Genomic DNA, 17,930 nt, shown 5'->3' on the forward strand with positions numbered 1-17,930 from the left:
GAAGCGTTCTTGCCTTTTGAATATCTCAAGAGACGTTAAGAAGTGACCCTATTATACCCGTTCTTGGCTGTATGTTATAAGCTATGTGATACATGAACCGTGAGCTGTGCTTTTTGCTTTGCTGTAAATCTGATATGGATTACTCATGTTTCAGCCACACTGAATATAATAGTGATAGAAAAGCGGCATGATATGATTGTCAACCATTCTTCTTTCACAAGTGGCTATATAATATGCATAATGAATTGACACTATGAGTATCATAATAAGTTATTCAAGCATTTTGTTGTATAAATTATAGGTTTATATATACATTTCAGGAAACATACCATATTCATGAAACTGGTGCACATAAAAAGCCAATACATAATCCTCACACATATAACTAAAAGAATCGTGCATGCAACAGCTATTCTATATAAATTCTAAACCATCTAGTATTACAGATATAGTAAGCCCTTAGCATAGAGTTTGAGCACATAGGGGGAGATTTATCAAACATGGTGTAAAGTGAAACTGGCTCAGTCGCCCCTAGCAACCAATCAGATTCTACTTTACATTCCTCACAGACTCTTTGGAAAATGTAAGGTGGAATCTAATTGGTTGCTAGGGGCAACTGAGCCAGTTTCACTTTACACCATGTTTGATAAATCTCCCCCATAGTGCTCTTTTCCCTCCACTTACTACTGCATGAAGTCTTCAGTTTCTTGCAAGAGGTGCGACTGGGCTGTGTGGCAGCTCCTTCGAGGGCTATGGATGGTAAGACTGTGGTCAACAGCTACTGCTTCTTCCCCCTGGGCTCCCGGCACACTTCCATAGCCCTAGCAGTAGCCTAGCCCGCACCAATGGTGCTTATACAGTGGGTCGTGACATCACCATTTTTGCAAGAAATTGAAGACTTCATTAAAGAGTCACTGTCATATTTTTTTTTTTTTTTTGCAGAAATCAATAGTCCAGGCGATTTTAAGAAACTTTGTAATTGGGTTTATTAGCCAAATATGTCATTATCTGCATGTAAAAAGCCTTTTCCCAGGTCCCCCCTCCTTCCTCTTTTCCATCCACTGCAAAAAAATCTGAAAATTGTGACTTGTTGCAGGAGTCGTCCCCTGTCTGCTCTAGGGAGAGGGGAGGGGGGAGGAGGAAGGAGGGAGTTAGCCGGCAGCAGAAAGCAGATAACAGAGGATTACAGGCACAGAGCTGGGTGACAGCTGTAATCCGAGCTCAGACAGGTCACTGGTGACTGTCCCAGGAGATTAAGGCTGCATTCACACGTTCAGTGATTTTCCCAGTCCGTGATTGTGGTCCGGCAGCAACCTCCATGATCCGTGCAAAACAGTCCGTTTTGCATCCGTTTTGCATCCGTGTCCGTTTTTTTCACGGATCTGTCTTACAGCATTTTAAATGACATTGATTACATCACATCCGTGTTTTTCACGGATGAACACGGATGTCACATCTGTGTACATCCGTGAAAAACACGGATCTCATTGATTTCTATGGGGAATCCTTTCCGTGCATCCGTTCCGAGTAATGACATGTCCTATTTTTTAACGGAACGGATCACGGATCCGTGAAATCACGGAACATCTGAATAGCCCCATAGAAAGCAATGGGCTGTAAAATTGTCCGTGCGCACGGATCCGTGAGCACGGACAACTTCCCGGAACGTGTGAATGCAGCCTAACGGTGAGGTATTTGTAGATTAACTCTTTGTTGTCCTGTTTTGGTCTTTTCTTTAGCTCTCTCCATAGGAGAACAATGAAGACAGGGGGGAGAGCTTCAAACTGCCTTTTCATGATAAAAATGCATTTTTTGGCTAATAAACCTAATTACAAAGTTTCTTAAAATTGCCTGGACTATTGATTTCTGCAAAAAAAAAATTCACGACAGTGACACTTTAAGTAGTAAGTCAGATATATATATATATATGTCATTAATATATAGCTATCATTACTTATGATTAGAAAAGAACAACTTAAAAATTGTGCACATTGCTGTACGGTAGCCAGTTGAGGCCCCTTGTTTGCTGCAATAATCTATGTCCCCACAATGCCTTTATTGGCCACTTAAAGCCAAATAATGGCCGCTATTTAAAAGGATGTTTCGGTAACAGCCATAAAGTGCTCCTTTCAATGCCATATTACAGAAATGTTCCAATATAGTGTAAAATATGGTGTCCCCAAGGTGTATAAGAGCCGTGTTACGGTTCCGTACAAATTAAAAGTCGCATGAAACCATAATTCGCCAATGTGCATGAAGAATCGTGCTTAGTATTAGTACCCCTTCTGTAAGGCTATGCTCCCACAACGTCTTTTTTTGGCCATTTGAGACCAAATAACGGCTGTTATTTCATAATGATCTGACATTTGTTCAATAATGACAGTTATTATGACATTGATAAACCAAAGAAGAGAACAGCGACACAGCTATATAAAGTCACACAACCAGAAATAGAGATAGCAATAGAAAAATACTTTATTTGTACAAAATTCACACAACAAAAAAAAAAACTGTTAAAATCAATTAAAAGAATGGCAACAAAATACAAGCGCCATACAAAAACCGTATGTGCCCTCACAATATTCTGGGCTACAAGAGTAATACCAGGTCACACAATATTGGAAGGACTAATGGACCTAATAACCAAAACATAACCAAGGAAAACCATATATTGTTATTCAAAATTAAGCCATAGTATAAAGCAAGAAAAATGATATATATATAATGAAATGAAAAGATAAATACAATATATGTTAACCCAATTATTAAACAGTCAACAATCAATATGTATAATTAGTCCACCCTGGTATACAAACACCTATACCTCACGTGTTCCGTTATGTCCCCATAACTTCATCAGGAGTAAGCATAGGAACACATTGTTGTGTCAGATATTTATACATGTGTAGAAGTAAATTAATGAATACCTGCTGTGAGCCCCGACGGCCGTCAGACCGCGCGCAAAAACACGCTAAAGGAAGCGGAAATGCCATGCTAATAATCGTGTGCTTACAAGAACATGGCTGCTGGAACGCACATCATCACGTGACACACACAGAAGCCCGTGTGCATAGTGCCTAGATGGAACTTAATCCAGACCTAGGCGTAGTTCACACATGTCTAATTAAGATACACGTATATGATCTTAAACATGATTACAATGCAGTCCCGCTATAACAGGGCTCAACAGATGATATCAATCACATGATTAAAATCAATGCGGTCATGTGATGAAAAAAGGTCTACTGGCCGGCGCATACAAGATCATGTGAACATTAGACAACATGGCCGCTGGAACGCACCATGTCTGACTCACAAGATCCCACCCAATCACGTGATGGATCATGGCCGCTGGAACGCATATTGCCCAGCCCAATCACGTGATAAAACACCGCCGCTGGAAGAGGACCCACACCATATCACATAATTAAACCAATCCATAAATATAGCAGTTACTCTTAAACACAAATAATTTAAATGTTAAAATCATGTTAATAACTAAATCCGGTATGATTATAACCAATTACATAATTATAAGAGAAGGTGACATGATCAAGTAAACGTCCGATCATGTGGACAGTAAAATGTGTAATATCAAAAACTCAACCCAAAAAAAAAAATTATATATTTTTATTTTTGTATTATTGTACTATTTTTTATTATATAAAAAAGGAAGAAAATAAATGATTAAATAAAAAGAAAATAAAGAATGAAATATAAAATATAAAAATTAGAAAATATTTTTGTTAAAGTATTATTATTATTAAGTGAAAACATAAAGAAATGTGTACCACCTCAATTTTTACATATTAAACGACGTATGATAAACAAGTGAAAATTTAAGCATAATCCTACCATAACCAATGTACCTACACGTGTAACCACAACATAAGATTGCCCAATAAAGGCAAAAAACAAAAAACGTGAATTAAATAAATGTGCTAAGACACTCCCATAAATATCTGTCTGGATCAGTAGGATTCCAAAGATAATATGTGCATGAGCCACTCAACGGGTGAAATACACCCAATAAATAATAGAATCCCATCTGGAACCTCATATGGACAAGCAATAGGCTATAAACGTAATAAATAAAGCAAGGCGCGATCGAGACCCACAGCAGGCAAGAGTTATTATGACATAATGGCCCCAAAAAAATATGTTGTGGGAACATAGCCTGAAAAAATAGTCTGTAATGTGGATTATAAAACAGTCAATGGGAGAGATTTATCAAACATGGTGTAAAGTGAAACTGGCTCAGTTGCCCCTAGCAACCAATCACATTCCACCTTTCATTCCTCACAGACTCTTTGGAAAATGAAAGGTGGAATCTGGTTGCTAGGGGCAACTGAGCCAGTTTCACTTTACACCATGTTTGATAAATCTCCCCCTATATGTGCATTTCTCGTAATAAGTGTGTATTGGTATTTGTATATCTTTTGTTGGGCAATAACATACTTTGAAATAGCCTTTGGCCAGACTTCTCCTTTTAGTAATGAACGGCTCCATTCTTTGGTTGGTTGGCGGAATCTGCTTGACCATAGAATGGAGCCTATGGGACGGGTAGAGAGTAAAGTGGGAGCTCGCAGGGAAAAGCGGTGGAATCCGCTGCAAGTTATCTGTAAGAATTCCTTAGTGTGCCCATACACTTCAAGTCAAAGGAGGAAAAAGTACAAATAACCCCCATGAGAATTGGAAAGGGATAGACATAGATATTCAAGTCTGGATCCTTCCTTATAATGAACCCCAAAAACTGCATACAGACTCGAGGCAAGAACCACCCCCTACCCCCGGTATATAGACCCCAGATTAGTCCTCTCTCGCACAGCAGAGGCAGCAGAAGGCTGGACAGCAAAGGAGGAGAGTGGGCTTCCTTATGCAGGTTGTAACAGCTGATGTGATGAAAGGCCTTTTACCCGGGACAATAATTATCGACCAGCAGCGTTGCAAGAAATGGGGGAAACATGCTTGAAAGTTTTTTGGCCGCAAATCTTCCTGTGTAAACAGGAAATAAGAGGCTGATAATGATAAATGGAAACTGACAGCAGGGATTTAGATCTATCCGTGATGTCAGTTTGCAAATCATGCAGTAATACATACTTACCTAGTGCGCTGCTACTGTGATCCGGCATCCTCTTCTTCCGCTCTCCCAACCAGTCGCTGCATCTTCGGATCATAGCAGCAGCAAACTAGGTAAGTATGTACTGCTGTGTGATCTGCAAACTGATAGCACAGATACATAGATCATTTGTGCAGCCTCTCCTCTTGATTTCTTGTGCCATGTAAAGAAATCAAATCGGCTAATGTAAAAGGCACATTACTCCATGGGGACCAAGATTTCTGGATACTTTTGGGATTTTCTAGATACATTTCTGGTCTTTGATTTTTTTCTCCCAATGTTTTTTTTTTTTTTTTTTTTATCCCAGAGCTACTGTTTGAACCCCCTAGGGTATGTATACTGTACCATCCTCACTTCCCATTTAAGGCAACCTGCAAAGCTTGGTGAAAAACTAAGTTGGTACTGCAATTATTCCTGCTCCAGGGTAAAAGGTTTTATCATAAGTGTTAGAGATGAGTGCAACTTTAGCATACTGGAGTGCAACCTTTCGCATTTGACTATCGGTGGCTGAAGAAGTTGGATTCTGCCCTAGGGAGTCTTGGGAAAAATGGATACAGCCTATGGCCAGTCTTTTACCTTAGAGCAGGAATAATTATAGTACCCACTTAGGGCTCAATATCCTTTATTTTACAGATGCTACAGGTGAGTAAGTGATGTAGTAGAGGTGGGTAAGTGATGTAGTAGAGTGTTTCCTTGCCGGCCATGATGTATCGATATCATGCCAGGAGTGGGGAAACTGTTTGAATCTCCATTTCACTGTAATGATAGAGCCGCTCAACAGTTTCCCCACTCCCGGCATGATATTGATACATCATGCCGGGAGCAGGGAAACTGTTTGATTCTCTATTTCACTGTAGTGATAGAGCCGTGCGACAGTTTCCCCACTGTATCAATATCATGCCGGGCAGGGAAACGCTCCAATACAGGGCTTTCTCTTCCTTAAAATACAGGATGTGGTAACAAGCCCTTAGTTTCTTATCAAACTTTACAGATTCCCTTAGATGGAGGGTACTAAGAGGTTACATTTCTTTACCCGGATTTAATAATATCTAATTGTGTAAAAAATTATTCTGGGCATAAAGGCTATACACATATCATGACCGAAATGTTAACCTATGCGTTTGTCAAAGCTGTGAAAAGCTGCAGTATTCCACAATACAAAAACATAATCTTTTTTTTTTCCATACAGGGCGGGTGTCCAGTGGACAAGACACATAGAAATCAATGTCGAGCATGTCGCCTGAAGAAGTGTTTGGAAGTCAACATGAATAAAGATGGTAATTAAAATCCTCGCTAAATGTCTGGTTCCCATTAATAGGAAACGTGATCATTTCTGGCCTAAATATACAATCATCTATTGTCGCTCATATTACAAAAAGAAAAAAAAAATCCAATTATAAGATTTTCTTAGCAATCAGCGAGACAGTCACTGGTATCTTTTTACATAAGCAAAATCAAAAGCATTATGCTTAAGAAGAGAAGCCTACATTAAAATGATTGACATAGCTCTGGTGAAATATAGATTAATGTCGTTATTTAGAAAAAAAGGAAATCATAAGGAAGAAATGTTCTCTCAAGGACACAGTATGAGGGAAGATTTTCATGATTTTAACCTTTTAATGAACTGAAGTATCTAAGAGCCCGCTCTTTGCATCAATTTACCAAATGAGTTTGATTAGTACTAAAATGATTACCGGATTCAATTTCAGCTGTTCAACATGAAAGAGGACCAAGAACGTCCACCATAAGGAAGCAAGTGGCTCTGTATTTCAGAGGACATAAGGACGTCAATGGAACCACTCCTCACTTCCCATCGGCAGCTTTGCCGACACCTACCTTTTTTACCACTGTTAGTCAACTGGAGCCTCATAACCTAGAGTTAGCGGCTGTATCAACCACCCCCGAAAGGCAGACCTTAATCGGACTGGCTCAACCAACCCCAAAGGTAAGCTTTATATCATAGAATTCTGTTACACCTCCACGTTTGTTATTGTGCTCAGTATATCCAAACCTTTATTGTGATTCCCAATAGCGTAAACTTTTTCTATTTCTAGTAAATTTTGTAGAATTACTTTTGTTGTTTTTTTTTCAGTGACTTGGATTTTAATATATAATGATATCCTCATACCGCGTCTTTTTTAGAATATGCGTGATACTTTTGTAGTGTAACCACATGGTGACCCTGCTGCTATCAGGCTTTCTTTTATGATTTTATGTTTCAGTCAGGTGTATTGAAATCTTTTAACAGTTATCACTGCGGAATATGTAAAGTGCACTTTGGTAACATACTGTTCTCTGGCAGCGTTCATGTTTTGTTGGCATCAGACACCATAAAGGGGTACTCCAGCGGAAAAAATAAATCTTTCAAATCAAGATTTACAATTTAATTCAATAAAAAAAAAATCTCCAGCCTTCCAGTACTTATCAGCTGCTGTATGTCCTGCAGGAAGTGGTGTATTCTTTCCACGCTGACACAGTGCTCTCTGCTGCCACCTCTGTTCATGTCAGGAACTGTCCAGAGCAGTAGCTTCAAATCCCCATAGAAAACCTTGTGCTCTCAAGACTAGAAAGAATACACCACTTACTGCGGGACATACAGCAGCTGATAAGTACTGGAAGACTTGACATTTTTAATAGCTATAAATTTGAAATTTCTGGCCCCTGTTGATTTGAATTTTTTTTCTGCAGTGCCCTTCTAATGCTAGACTTGGCTCTTTGCACTAAAGTGACAATAACAATTTAGACTTTGCCAATTCACACTTCTTGATTCACTTTTTCCATGCCATACTATTTTGGACAAAATCTATAGAAAAAGGTGTCAAATAATATGTTCCTACCCTCAGGTGCTGAAACACACCCTGTCCCCCTTCCCCCTATGATCAGCTGTTCAGCAAAGCCATTGCTCCAACATACACAAAATGAACAGGGCTGAAAGCAGGTGGCTCCATTCATTGGCAATGTAGATGCTACATGGTACTGTAATTTAGGTCCCATCAGAAGTCAGTCTCACTAACAAGAACAAGGTGATATAATCTGAGGTTGCTTGGGGAAAAGTTTAGAAGCAAAGTGAAAAAATATTACTTTACTGAAAGAGTAGTAGATGCTTGGAACACCCAGCAGATGTGGTTGGTAAATCTACAATAACAGAATGTAAACCTGCCTGGGATAAACATAGATCTATCCTAAGATAAAAGAAAGGAAATACTAAAAGGGCCGACTAGATGGACCCAGTGGTCTTTTTCTGCCAACAATCTATGTTTCACATAGAACATCAAAAGAAAATCATACTCACCTGTCTGATCGCCCATGGCTGCTGTCCAGATGGTTCATGTTGACATCTTGACAGTCAGGCACTGACATGATATATACAGTGGTACCTTCATTTAAGAGTAACTTGGATTGAGAGCGTTTTGCAAGAAGAGCTCACCGTTTTTCAAAATTGTAACTTGGTTTAAGAGCATTACTTTGGTTTAAGAGCTCCCTGTACTGGGTGGAAGGGGGAGTGGGGGAGGGGCATGGCCTGCATAGCGGGGTCTACAGCTCTGTACTCTGACCCAGGAAGTCTCCCTCACCTTCTAAATCATAGCAGATCCACTTCAGGCTGGGGCTTGCATCAGGGGACAGGACTGCGGAGGCAATGTCTTCATGCTACCTGCAGTCTCTGTCAGTGCTTGTGTTTTCCATCCTCTCCATGCCTGCTATAATGTACCTGCACTCACACTCAGCCATTCACACTGCTGCTATAATGTGCCTGCACTTACACTCAGCTATACACACTGCTGTACAGAAAAGTCTCCGTCACTGTCCTCCTGCACAGCTCTGTGATTCTCACTTCCTGATTGTTCCATGCTAAACACACCCACTTCCCCATTCCTGTCATGTGACCACACAGACCTCTGACAGCGGTCTGACAGCCCTGCTTCTCATTTTGGGGATCTGCAGTTCCATCCTGTATCTACAAACTGCTGCTGTTTTTTCATTATTATGCCCTTACTACACACTATACTCCACATGCTGATTGCTATACTGTACAGTAACTTATCACATATTCACCTGTTTCTCAATGTTTGTTTCATTAGTGTTACATGTCATTCAGAATAAAATCACTATTTTTGGGGTGTGGAACCAATTGTCTGGATTTCAATGATTTCTTATGGGAAAATTTGCTTTGGTTTAAGAGTGATTTGGATTACAAGCATGGTCCCGAAACGAATTATGTTTGTAATCCAAGGCAAGCAATAATTTATTATATAACTATATATAACTTGACTTATTGCCAAGAAGCCAGGACACTTTCCTGTCTAGTGGACACTTGCCATCCTATTAACATAAGTCACATTAGTGTTTAATGCTTAATTTTCTTAGTTATCTGAGAAGTATGATTGCCAACAATAGATATATTTACTGTAACTGTATATCCTCTGCACCTATTGAGGGGTGTTAGCAATTTACGGGGTCAACACTGGTTACAGATATCCGCTTCTGATACATAATGGGGAGAATTTACTACTGTTTGCTGAGTGTCCAATGTGCCAACTGCATTGTGCAAGGCAATTCTTTATGTCATTTATATGTATTTATATGTATATATGTATTTTTGTGTTATATGCATTTTTGTAATCTATCTTAGTGCACATTGGTCAGTAAACAGCAGTCTACGTGCAAAATGCAAAGTCATTTACACCTCTGATATGTTGCTTGTGCCCCAGATATAAGCCTCCAAACTTTGGCCCTACAAACTTTGGCCCTTTAGAGAACAAAAATGAGGTGTTAGGATTGGAGGAATAGTAAATTCCCCCAATATATCTGACAAATGTAGGAACTAGTAGGAACTGTTATTTTCAATTCAAGTCAACTACAGTAAACCACCCTACATACAGTTGGTCTGAAGTTTTTGTATTTTTTCATATATATATAATATAATATATATATATATATATATATATATATATATATATATATTTTTTTTTTATTATTTATTTATTTATTTTTTAAGTTGTTATGCCAAGCAATGCTATCAATATATAATCAGGCTAAAAACAATCCAATTTTTTCTAGTATCCTCATGAAGTAAATGGAGCTCCCCTGTACCTCTATGAAGTGGCCACAGAATCAGTATGTGAATCTGCAGCTCGGCTTCTGTTCATGAGCATTAAATGGGCAAAGAGTGTGCCTGCTTTTTCCACATTGTCTTTACAAGATCAGGTAAGAGCCAATTTAATCTTATTTGCTCTTTATTTGTGTATTATTTTCCTTATTTATTTATATATTTTCACCATGAGGCTGGGTTCACACTGCGTTTTTGCAGTTCGTCTAACGTATTCGTATTAAAATGGTTACTTTTAACTTACGCAAAAACGTGGTTTTAATAAAATGTATACATTAACCTTTTCACGACCTGGGGCCATTGATGCCTCAATGCCCAGGTCATGATTTGGCATCAGCTTATGGGATCATAATGATCCCATAAGCTGATGTCCCCTATGTCTGCCCCCTCTCCGCTGTCCCCTGCCACTGTTACTATCTTGTATCAGCGACAGGGGAGAGAGTGGAAGGGGCAGAGTCTACGGGCGCGTGCCCAGCCTTCCCTTCCGGCCCCCCCCATAGCTTCCGTAGCCAGGAAACCGGAAGCCGGAGGCTTCTGGTTTCCATGGCTGCCATCGGGGGTCTGCGATTACTTTGCAGAGCCCGATGGACACCAGAGAGAGAATTCTCCCTCTGTAGAGGGAGAATTCTCTCTCTGGAGCCCTATAAATGCTGCGGTCGTGCTGACCGCAGTATCTATAGGGTTAACTCTCAGCACCGGAGCGCGGCTTCGTTGCTGAGAGTTGCGGCGGGTCCCCGGCTATCACTGTTAGCTGGGACCCGCCACTGATGACACAGGTGTAGCTCCTGTGCCTGTGTCATCCTACAGCATTAGTTAACGTCGCTGCAGCATCGGGCATAGGCTGCAGCAACATTAATTAACAGTGCAGCGGCGGGAGGGGGTTAAACGGATTGCAAAAACGCAGTGTGAACCCAGCCTTATTCGCACATATTAAGCTAAATTAGAATCGTATAACAAAAGGTTTATTGAATGCAGAAAACCAATAAAAACATGTAGCTATAGCGAGTGTAAATATACCCTATGGCTAGGATATTTAGCTTATTATCATAGAAATAATCATTTTCATCACTCGTGTAAGCAGCATTTGTTAACTGTGCTTTGCTCTAGATATATTTCTCTAGGATACACGTTGACCTAAAGAAAACAAAAATTAATTTAAATAAAAAAAAAAAATTATAATAAATCCCCAAATGTGAATTACAATGAAGCATAAAACTTCAGGGTGACTTAAATCAAAAGAAAAGCAAAATGGCGTTACATGCATCTCTGCTCACAGGCCAGATTCAAACATTATGTTGCAGAGGAAAAAAATATCCTTCTCCTTTCTATTACTTGTTTACAGTTTATTACAGATTACCTTAAAAAAAAGTAATAATAATAATTGTTAACAATATGTGTGAACCTGGACTTAACGGACAATGAACCTTAGAATCAATGGAGGTGGGTGGTTTCCTCCCACTGAGGGAGGGCTGGCCCACCTCCAGTGCTTCACCCCCGGCCCGGTACTGTGAATGGAACGGCGCCATACACAGGAACTGGCCAGCGGTTCAAAAAAAGGACCGCGGCAACGGTTTCCACGCCTTAGCGCCGTTCTATCCATGTGTAGAACTTACCATCAGTACATTCACTTTAAGGCTATGCACCCATAATGTTTTTTTTTTCCTTTTTGAGTCCAAATGATGGCCGTTATTTTATAAAGATGGTTGTGGTTTCTACAATAATAGTCATCGATATGAAATAATGGATGTTATTTAGACTCAAGTGGCCAAAAAAAGACATTGTGGGAGCAGGATCAGCTGTCTAAGTCCAGGTTTATAAATATTCTTTACAACGCACATTAGTTTTTTTTTTCTTTTAGGTAAACTGTTGAAAAAAGACTGTTGGAAATACTATGTGGGAACATTGCCTAAATAAGTAAAAGTAAAAATGTTCCTACAATGTTTTTAATTCAAACATAGCGACCATTGTTTTGAAAATAACAGACGTTATATTACAATAATGATCATTGTCAGCCGTCATTATCAAACAACAGACGTTATTTTGCCTAAAAAAAAGAAAAAGAGAAAAATGTGGGAGCATAGCCATAGAGGGAAGAAGGGTAAATCTTTCCACTGCAACATAACATAACACAGAGATGCATATATAGCCATTTTGCTTTTATTTCGATTTTGGGAACATAGCCCTTGGAGCTCCATGACGTTTTATTGATACACCATCTCTGCAACTTTACTGTATTTACTGGTAAAAATGTATTTTTAATTAAATTTTTTTTAAATTTCCTTTTTATCTATTTAGTTATTTCCTAAATATTACAACCCCCCAATCCCGTACTTTTAATATTTTAACACTTTACATATTATCCCATGTAAAAAAGCTCTATATAGTCAGTGTTTTCCTTTCCATCATGATTGAATAAAAAAAAAAAATGTTGTACTTTAGAGGCAGTTTAGTTTGGAGGGGAACTCTTATAGCTTTAGTCTTGTCTGATCTCTCCGCAGCGTAGTGTATTCTTAGTATTATTAACAAAAACATAATTGAGGTAAAATATTCAGCTATAAAGAGTTCTTTAGCGAAGGGATCCTGAAATAAGAGCGGTATGCGTGGCTGATGTACTTCTAAACCTATCATTCACATATTGTGTGGCAGCTGATGCTCCTGGAAGATGCGTGGAGAGAGCTATTTGTTCTGGGAATAGCACAATGGGCCATCCCGGTTGATGCAAGCACGCTACTGGCTGTATCTGGTAAGGACTGCTCAATTTAATGACTTTGTTGTGGAAATTAACATTAAAATACATTGCCGGGAGTATGAACAACATGTGAAGAATAACAAATCCCCTACGAACAATAGACCATACCTGTCATTTATAAATCTATATTTAAATGCAAATAATGTTGTCTTGTTGTATTCATAACTGCTTGTATCATCATTGAAATGCTAATCACTGTGTTTGTTATCATCCTAAAGGAGTACTTTATTATCATTTTCATAAAAATCGACACGGAAATAGTTTCTAGCAGGCTGACAGATACGTGTTAAGTGGGAAGAAGAGATTCGCCGGGGATTAGAAATTGATAACTATATATATATATTTCGATATGTTTCGGTTTCAGGAATGAACAACGATAACACCGATTCCCAGAAGTTGAATAAAATCATAGCCGAAATCCAGGCGTTGCAGGAAGTGGTGGCGAGATTTCGACAGCTGCGGCTAGACGCCACTGAGTTTGCTTGTCTCAAATGCATTGTCACTTTTAAGGCAGGTAGGTGGCTAATGGTTTGAATATGACGGCACAAGATGCCTAAAAGTACAACCTACAATAGCACCATTAATTATTTGTAATGTATCCTATTCCCAACTTTTTATACTCAATACTCGAGTGATATGGAAGCCATATGTTTAAGGCTATGTTCACACAATGGGGGAGATTTATCAAACATGGTGTAAAGTGAAACTGGCTCTGTTGCCCCTAGCAACCAATCAGATTCCACCTTTCATTTTCCAAAGAGTCTGAGGAATGAAAGGTGGAATTTGATTGGTTGCTAGGGGCAACTGAGCCAGTTTTACTTTACACCATGTTTGATAAATCACCCCCAATGTTTTTTCAGCTCCATTTAAAAATGCCGTCCATTATTTACAGTCTAAAATAATGAACGTCATTTAGCTGTCTGGCCTCCCCTTAGTGCAATGACTGGTGTTTGTACATTATTTTAGTTTGGGATTACTAATTGGCCTCTGGCTGTGGCTTAATTAAAAAGTCTATTGAATTTAATAGTAAAAACGGAGAAAGGTTATGTTCACACGTTTTTCAGCTCCGTTTAAAAAGACGTCTGTTATTTTGAGTCTAAAATAACGGACGTCATTTAGCTGTCTGGCCTCCCCTTATTGCAATGACTGGTCTTTGTACATTAGTCTAGTTTGGTTACTAATTGCCCTTTGGGTGCGGCTTAATTGAAAAGTCCATTGAATTTAATAGTAAAAACTGAGAAAAAACGGTGACAAAAGAAAAACTGTGTGTGAAATACTAATAAAAAACGTCCGCTGTTGGCAAAAGACGTCCGAAAATAATGATCATGTTCATTATTTTGACATCCGCGGTAAAAACGCACGTTATTTAATGCATTGTGTGCAATGGACGTGCGTCTTCCCATTGACTTCAAAGCGTTGCCATTGCAGTCAGTTAAATCGTGGCAATAACAGGCGTTTTTTTATATATAAAAAAAAGGACTCCTTTTTTTCTATTTTTGACGTTGTGTGAACATAGCCTAAAGTATAATGTTAATTTTATAGAATTAGTTATATGCTGGATAATGTAGGTACAAACTAGATGTTGCTTACATATGGTTTGCAATTTATAAGCCATAAATTTTATTTTATATTGTTTTAAAGTTAAAGAGAACATGAAACTAGACATTCTACTCGGCTCCTCCTGCTATATAGCATCATTCCAGTAGATTGAATAGTATTTTTATGATGACAGGTAGTGTTGAGGGGACCTGTCAAATCAATCCGGTTCTGCAACGTTCCCAAGCACTCAGTATTTGATTCCCCGTGGCTGCAGAAGTTGCATGTCATCCTATAGAGTCATAGGTTGTATCCATGTTTTCCTGCCAGCCTTAGGGCTGCATCCAAGTTCCACTTTCAAAATGGAAACCAATGATATATTCAAAACATTTGACATAGGCAAGGTTATATCTACACCTAGGACCTAGGGAACCAAAGGCCCCTCTGCCATGCGAAAGATAATGTATTCCTTGCCTGTCTGGAGGGCCACATTATAGATTGTTTATCAGGATTCAGTAGCTTAAAATTACATTTTTACCTTAACATAATCTACACAAATAAAAAAGAAAGGTCAAGAGTACTATATGGACATACAGGAGGAGACTCATCAAACTGGTGTAAAGTAGATTTGTCTTAATTGCCCCTAGCAACCAATCAGATTCCACCTTTCATTCCTTATAGATTCTTTGACAAATGAAAGGTGGAAGGTGATTGGTTGCTGGGCGCAACTAAGACAATTCTACTTTACACCGGTTTGACAAATATCCCCCACAGTTTTTACCTACAAATCCCAAATCCCCACAATGAAGGTTGTGCCAAACCAAATGCAGCTCCCCATAGAACCCTAAGGTGATGTCAGTTTAATTCAGTAAAACTGTATGGAGGTGCAGGTGTTGAAGCCAGTGTATTATAGTTGCCTGAAACTGGCCCTAAAAGGGTCTTCCTGCCCCATTATATTTTCCCCTATCCACAGAACACGGGATAACAATTTGATCTGTTGGGGTTTGACCACTGCAATCCCCATTGACCCTGAGAACAGGAATATAGCTGACTACAGAATGAATGCCATGGCCATTACTCCATTTATTCTCTATGGGGCCACTGTGCCCCATATCACTCATCGCTCATTCTAAGGACCATGTCCCTGTTCTTGGGAGAAGAGAAAACGCAATAGGATGGAAATACCCCTTTAAGACCTGTTTAAAAGAGAGAATGTCTGTTTCACACATTACCTCTCAGACCCGCACTAGGCCTAATACATTAGGTTTGCATAGTGTCCATACATCTAGTAAAACTTTCAAGGTGCATAGTAGCTTAAAGGAGAAGTCCGGCAGGGAAGTAAAAAATCATTACAGGCAGGGGGTGGGTGGAAAATAAAAAATAAGTTATCGTCACCTGTCCCGATGCCCGTGCAGAGCCGCGACCCGCTCCTGCACCCCACCGCTTGTCTTCTGAGCTCCCCACTGGCTGTCACGTCCCGGCTGATGGATGCCCAGCTCAGCCAGTTAGTGCCTGGGGCGGGACACCGTTGCAGTCACTGATTGGATGAACGGGCTAAATCCCACCAGTCTGTGATGTAGAACTTGGGTCGTGACATACCCGGAACCTGGGAGAAAATCAGTGTCTTTTTTATTTCCCCCCCAACCCCTGACCGTAATTTTTTACCCTCTGCCATACTTCCCCTTTAATGCATAAAATGATGTCATGACCTTGTGATAACTGTATGAATATAAATTTAAATAACTTGTTATAGTAACAATATAGTATTAAGGTTTTTTTACCATTTTATAATAATAGATTTTTTTTTCTTTCAGTCCCTACACATAGTGGCTCTGAACTGAGAAGTTTCCGGAATGCAGCAGCCATTGCAGCGTTGCAAGATGAAGCTCAGCTCACGCTCAACAGTTACATACATACCAGGTGACTAAATAATATTCACAGTCAGTTCAAACTATTTCCCATTATGTCAAAAACGAAGAAAAAAAACACTACTTGGTGTTTTCCTTCCCTGCAATCGGCTGTCCACTGCCTATTCTTAATGGAAATCCATATCTAGCAACAGCTTGATCAATACAGAATGCAGAAAATGGAGGCAGGGCTTAGTATATGCAGGGGCGGTCTTGGCATTTCTGGGGCCCCAAGCGAAGTTGTGTCTGGGGCCCCCCCTCGACACGCGTTCCAAAACAATAGACCGCTGTGTGTTGTCCCCAGTAGTATATACCCCTTGTGTCCTTCCCCCAATAGTATATACCCCTTGTTTGCTTCCCCCAGTAGTATATAGACCCCTGTGTGTTCCCCCAGTTATATATAGCCCCCCCGTGTGCTCCCCCAGAAGTATATAGACCTCCTGTGTGCTGCCCCAGTTGTATATAGACCCCCTGTGTGCTCCCCCACTAGTATATAGACCCCCTGTGTGCTCCCTCAGGGGTATTTAGCCCCCCTGTGTGCTCCCCCACTTGGATACAGACCTCCTGTGTTCCCCCCCCACTTGGATATAGACCCCTGTGTGCTCCTCCAGTAGTATATAAACCCCTTGTGTGGTTCCCCCAGTAGTATATAGACCCCCTGTGTGCCCCACCAGTATTAAATAGACCCCTTGTGTGCTGCCCCAGTAGTATACAGACCCCTGTGTGCTCCCCCAGTTATATATAGACCACCTGTGTGCCTGACAAGTAGTATATAGACCCCCTGTATGTTCCCCCAGTAGTATATAGACCCCCTGTGTGCCCCACCAGTAGTATATAGCCCCCGTGTGCTCCCCCACTTGGATATAGACCCCTGTGTGCTCTCCAAGTTGTATATAGACCCCATTCTGCTGCCCCAAGTTGTATATAGACCCCCTGTGTGCTGCCCCCAATAGTATGTAGACCCCTTTGTGAAGCCCCAGTAGTCTATAGCCCCCCTGTGTGCTCCCCCTGTTATATAGCCCCCCTGTGTGCTCCCCCCATTTATATAGACCCCTAGTTAAACAGACCCCTGTGTGCTCCCCCTCCCATACAGTATATAACACAATAAAACAAACACTTATACTCACCTGGGTCCGGGCGTCTCCTCTTCTCTTCACTCTTGTGGCCGCAGGAAGGGTTTTCCCTGCGATCACAAGAGACCGCACTCCCCTTGTGCTGGCGCCGCTGCTCCAGTGATGTCACTGGAGCGCCGGCACCCCAAGGACAAAGCTGCCACTTGTGACCGCAGGGAAAACCCTTCCTGCGGCCACAAGAGTGACTGACAGGAAGGGAGCCAATGTCTCCTGCCCTGTCAGTGCTGCTGCATGTAACTATGAGCGCTCATTACGAGTGCTCATAGTTACAGTTCAAATGGCAGCAGCGAGCGGGGCAGCAGCCCTGTCCAGTGGTCTTGAGCACAAGAGCGGGGCGTGGGGGCCCCCCTGGATGTTGGGGGCCCCAAGTGATCGCTTG

At 40.5% G+C, this 17,930-nt stretch overlaps 1 protein-coding gene across 1 annotated transcript in view; it reads left to right on the top strand.

Annotated features, from left to right (window-relative positions):
- NR2E1 (nuclear receptor subfamily 2 group E member 1) overlaps positions 1-17,930 on the top strand; it is a 34,438-nt gene that overhangs the window by 12,007 nt on the left and 4,501 nt on the right. The window contains exons 4-9 of the mRNA XM_069974187.1: positions 6,309-6,396; positions 6,829-7,064; positions 10,178-10,324; positions 12,873-12,969; positions 13,340-13,489; positions 16,326-16,431. Coding sequence (XP_069830288.1) covers positions 6,309-6,396; positions 6,829-7,064; positions 10,178-10,324; positions 12,873-12,969; positions 13,340-13,489; positions 16,326-16,431 — 824 coding nt within the window. The remainder of the gene's footprint in view (positions 1-6,308; positions 6,397-6,828; positions 7,065-10,177; positions 10,325-12,872; positions 12,970-13,339; positions 13,490-16,325; positions 16,432-17,930) is intronic.

Source organism: Dendropsophus ebraccatus, chromosome 6 (genome assembly GCF_027789765.1).
Source record: "Dendropsophus ebraccatus isolate aDenEbr1 chromosome 6, aDenEbr1.pat, whole genome shotgun sequence".
Taxonomy (NCBI): Eukaryota; Metazoa; Chordata; class Amphibia; order Anura; family Hylidae; genus Dendropsophus; species Dendropsophus ebraccatus.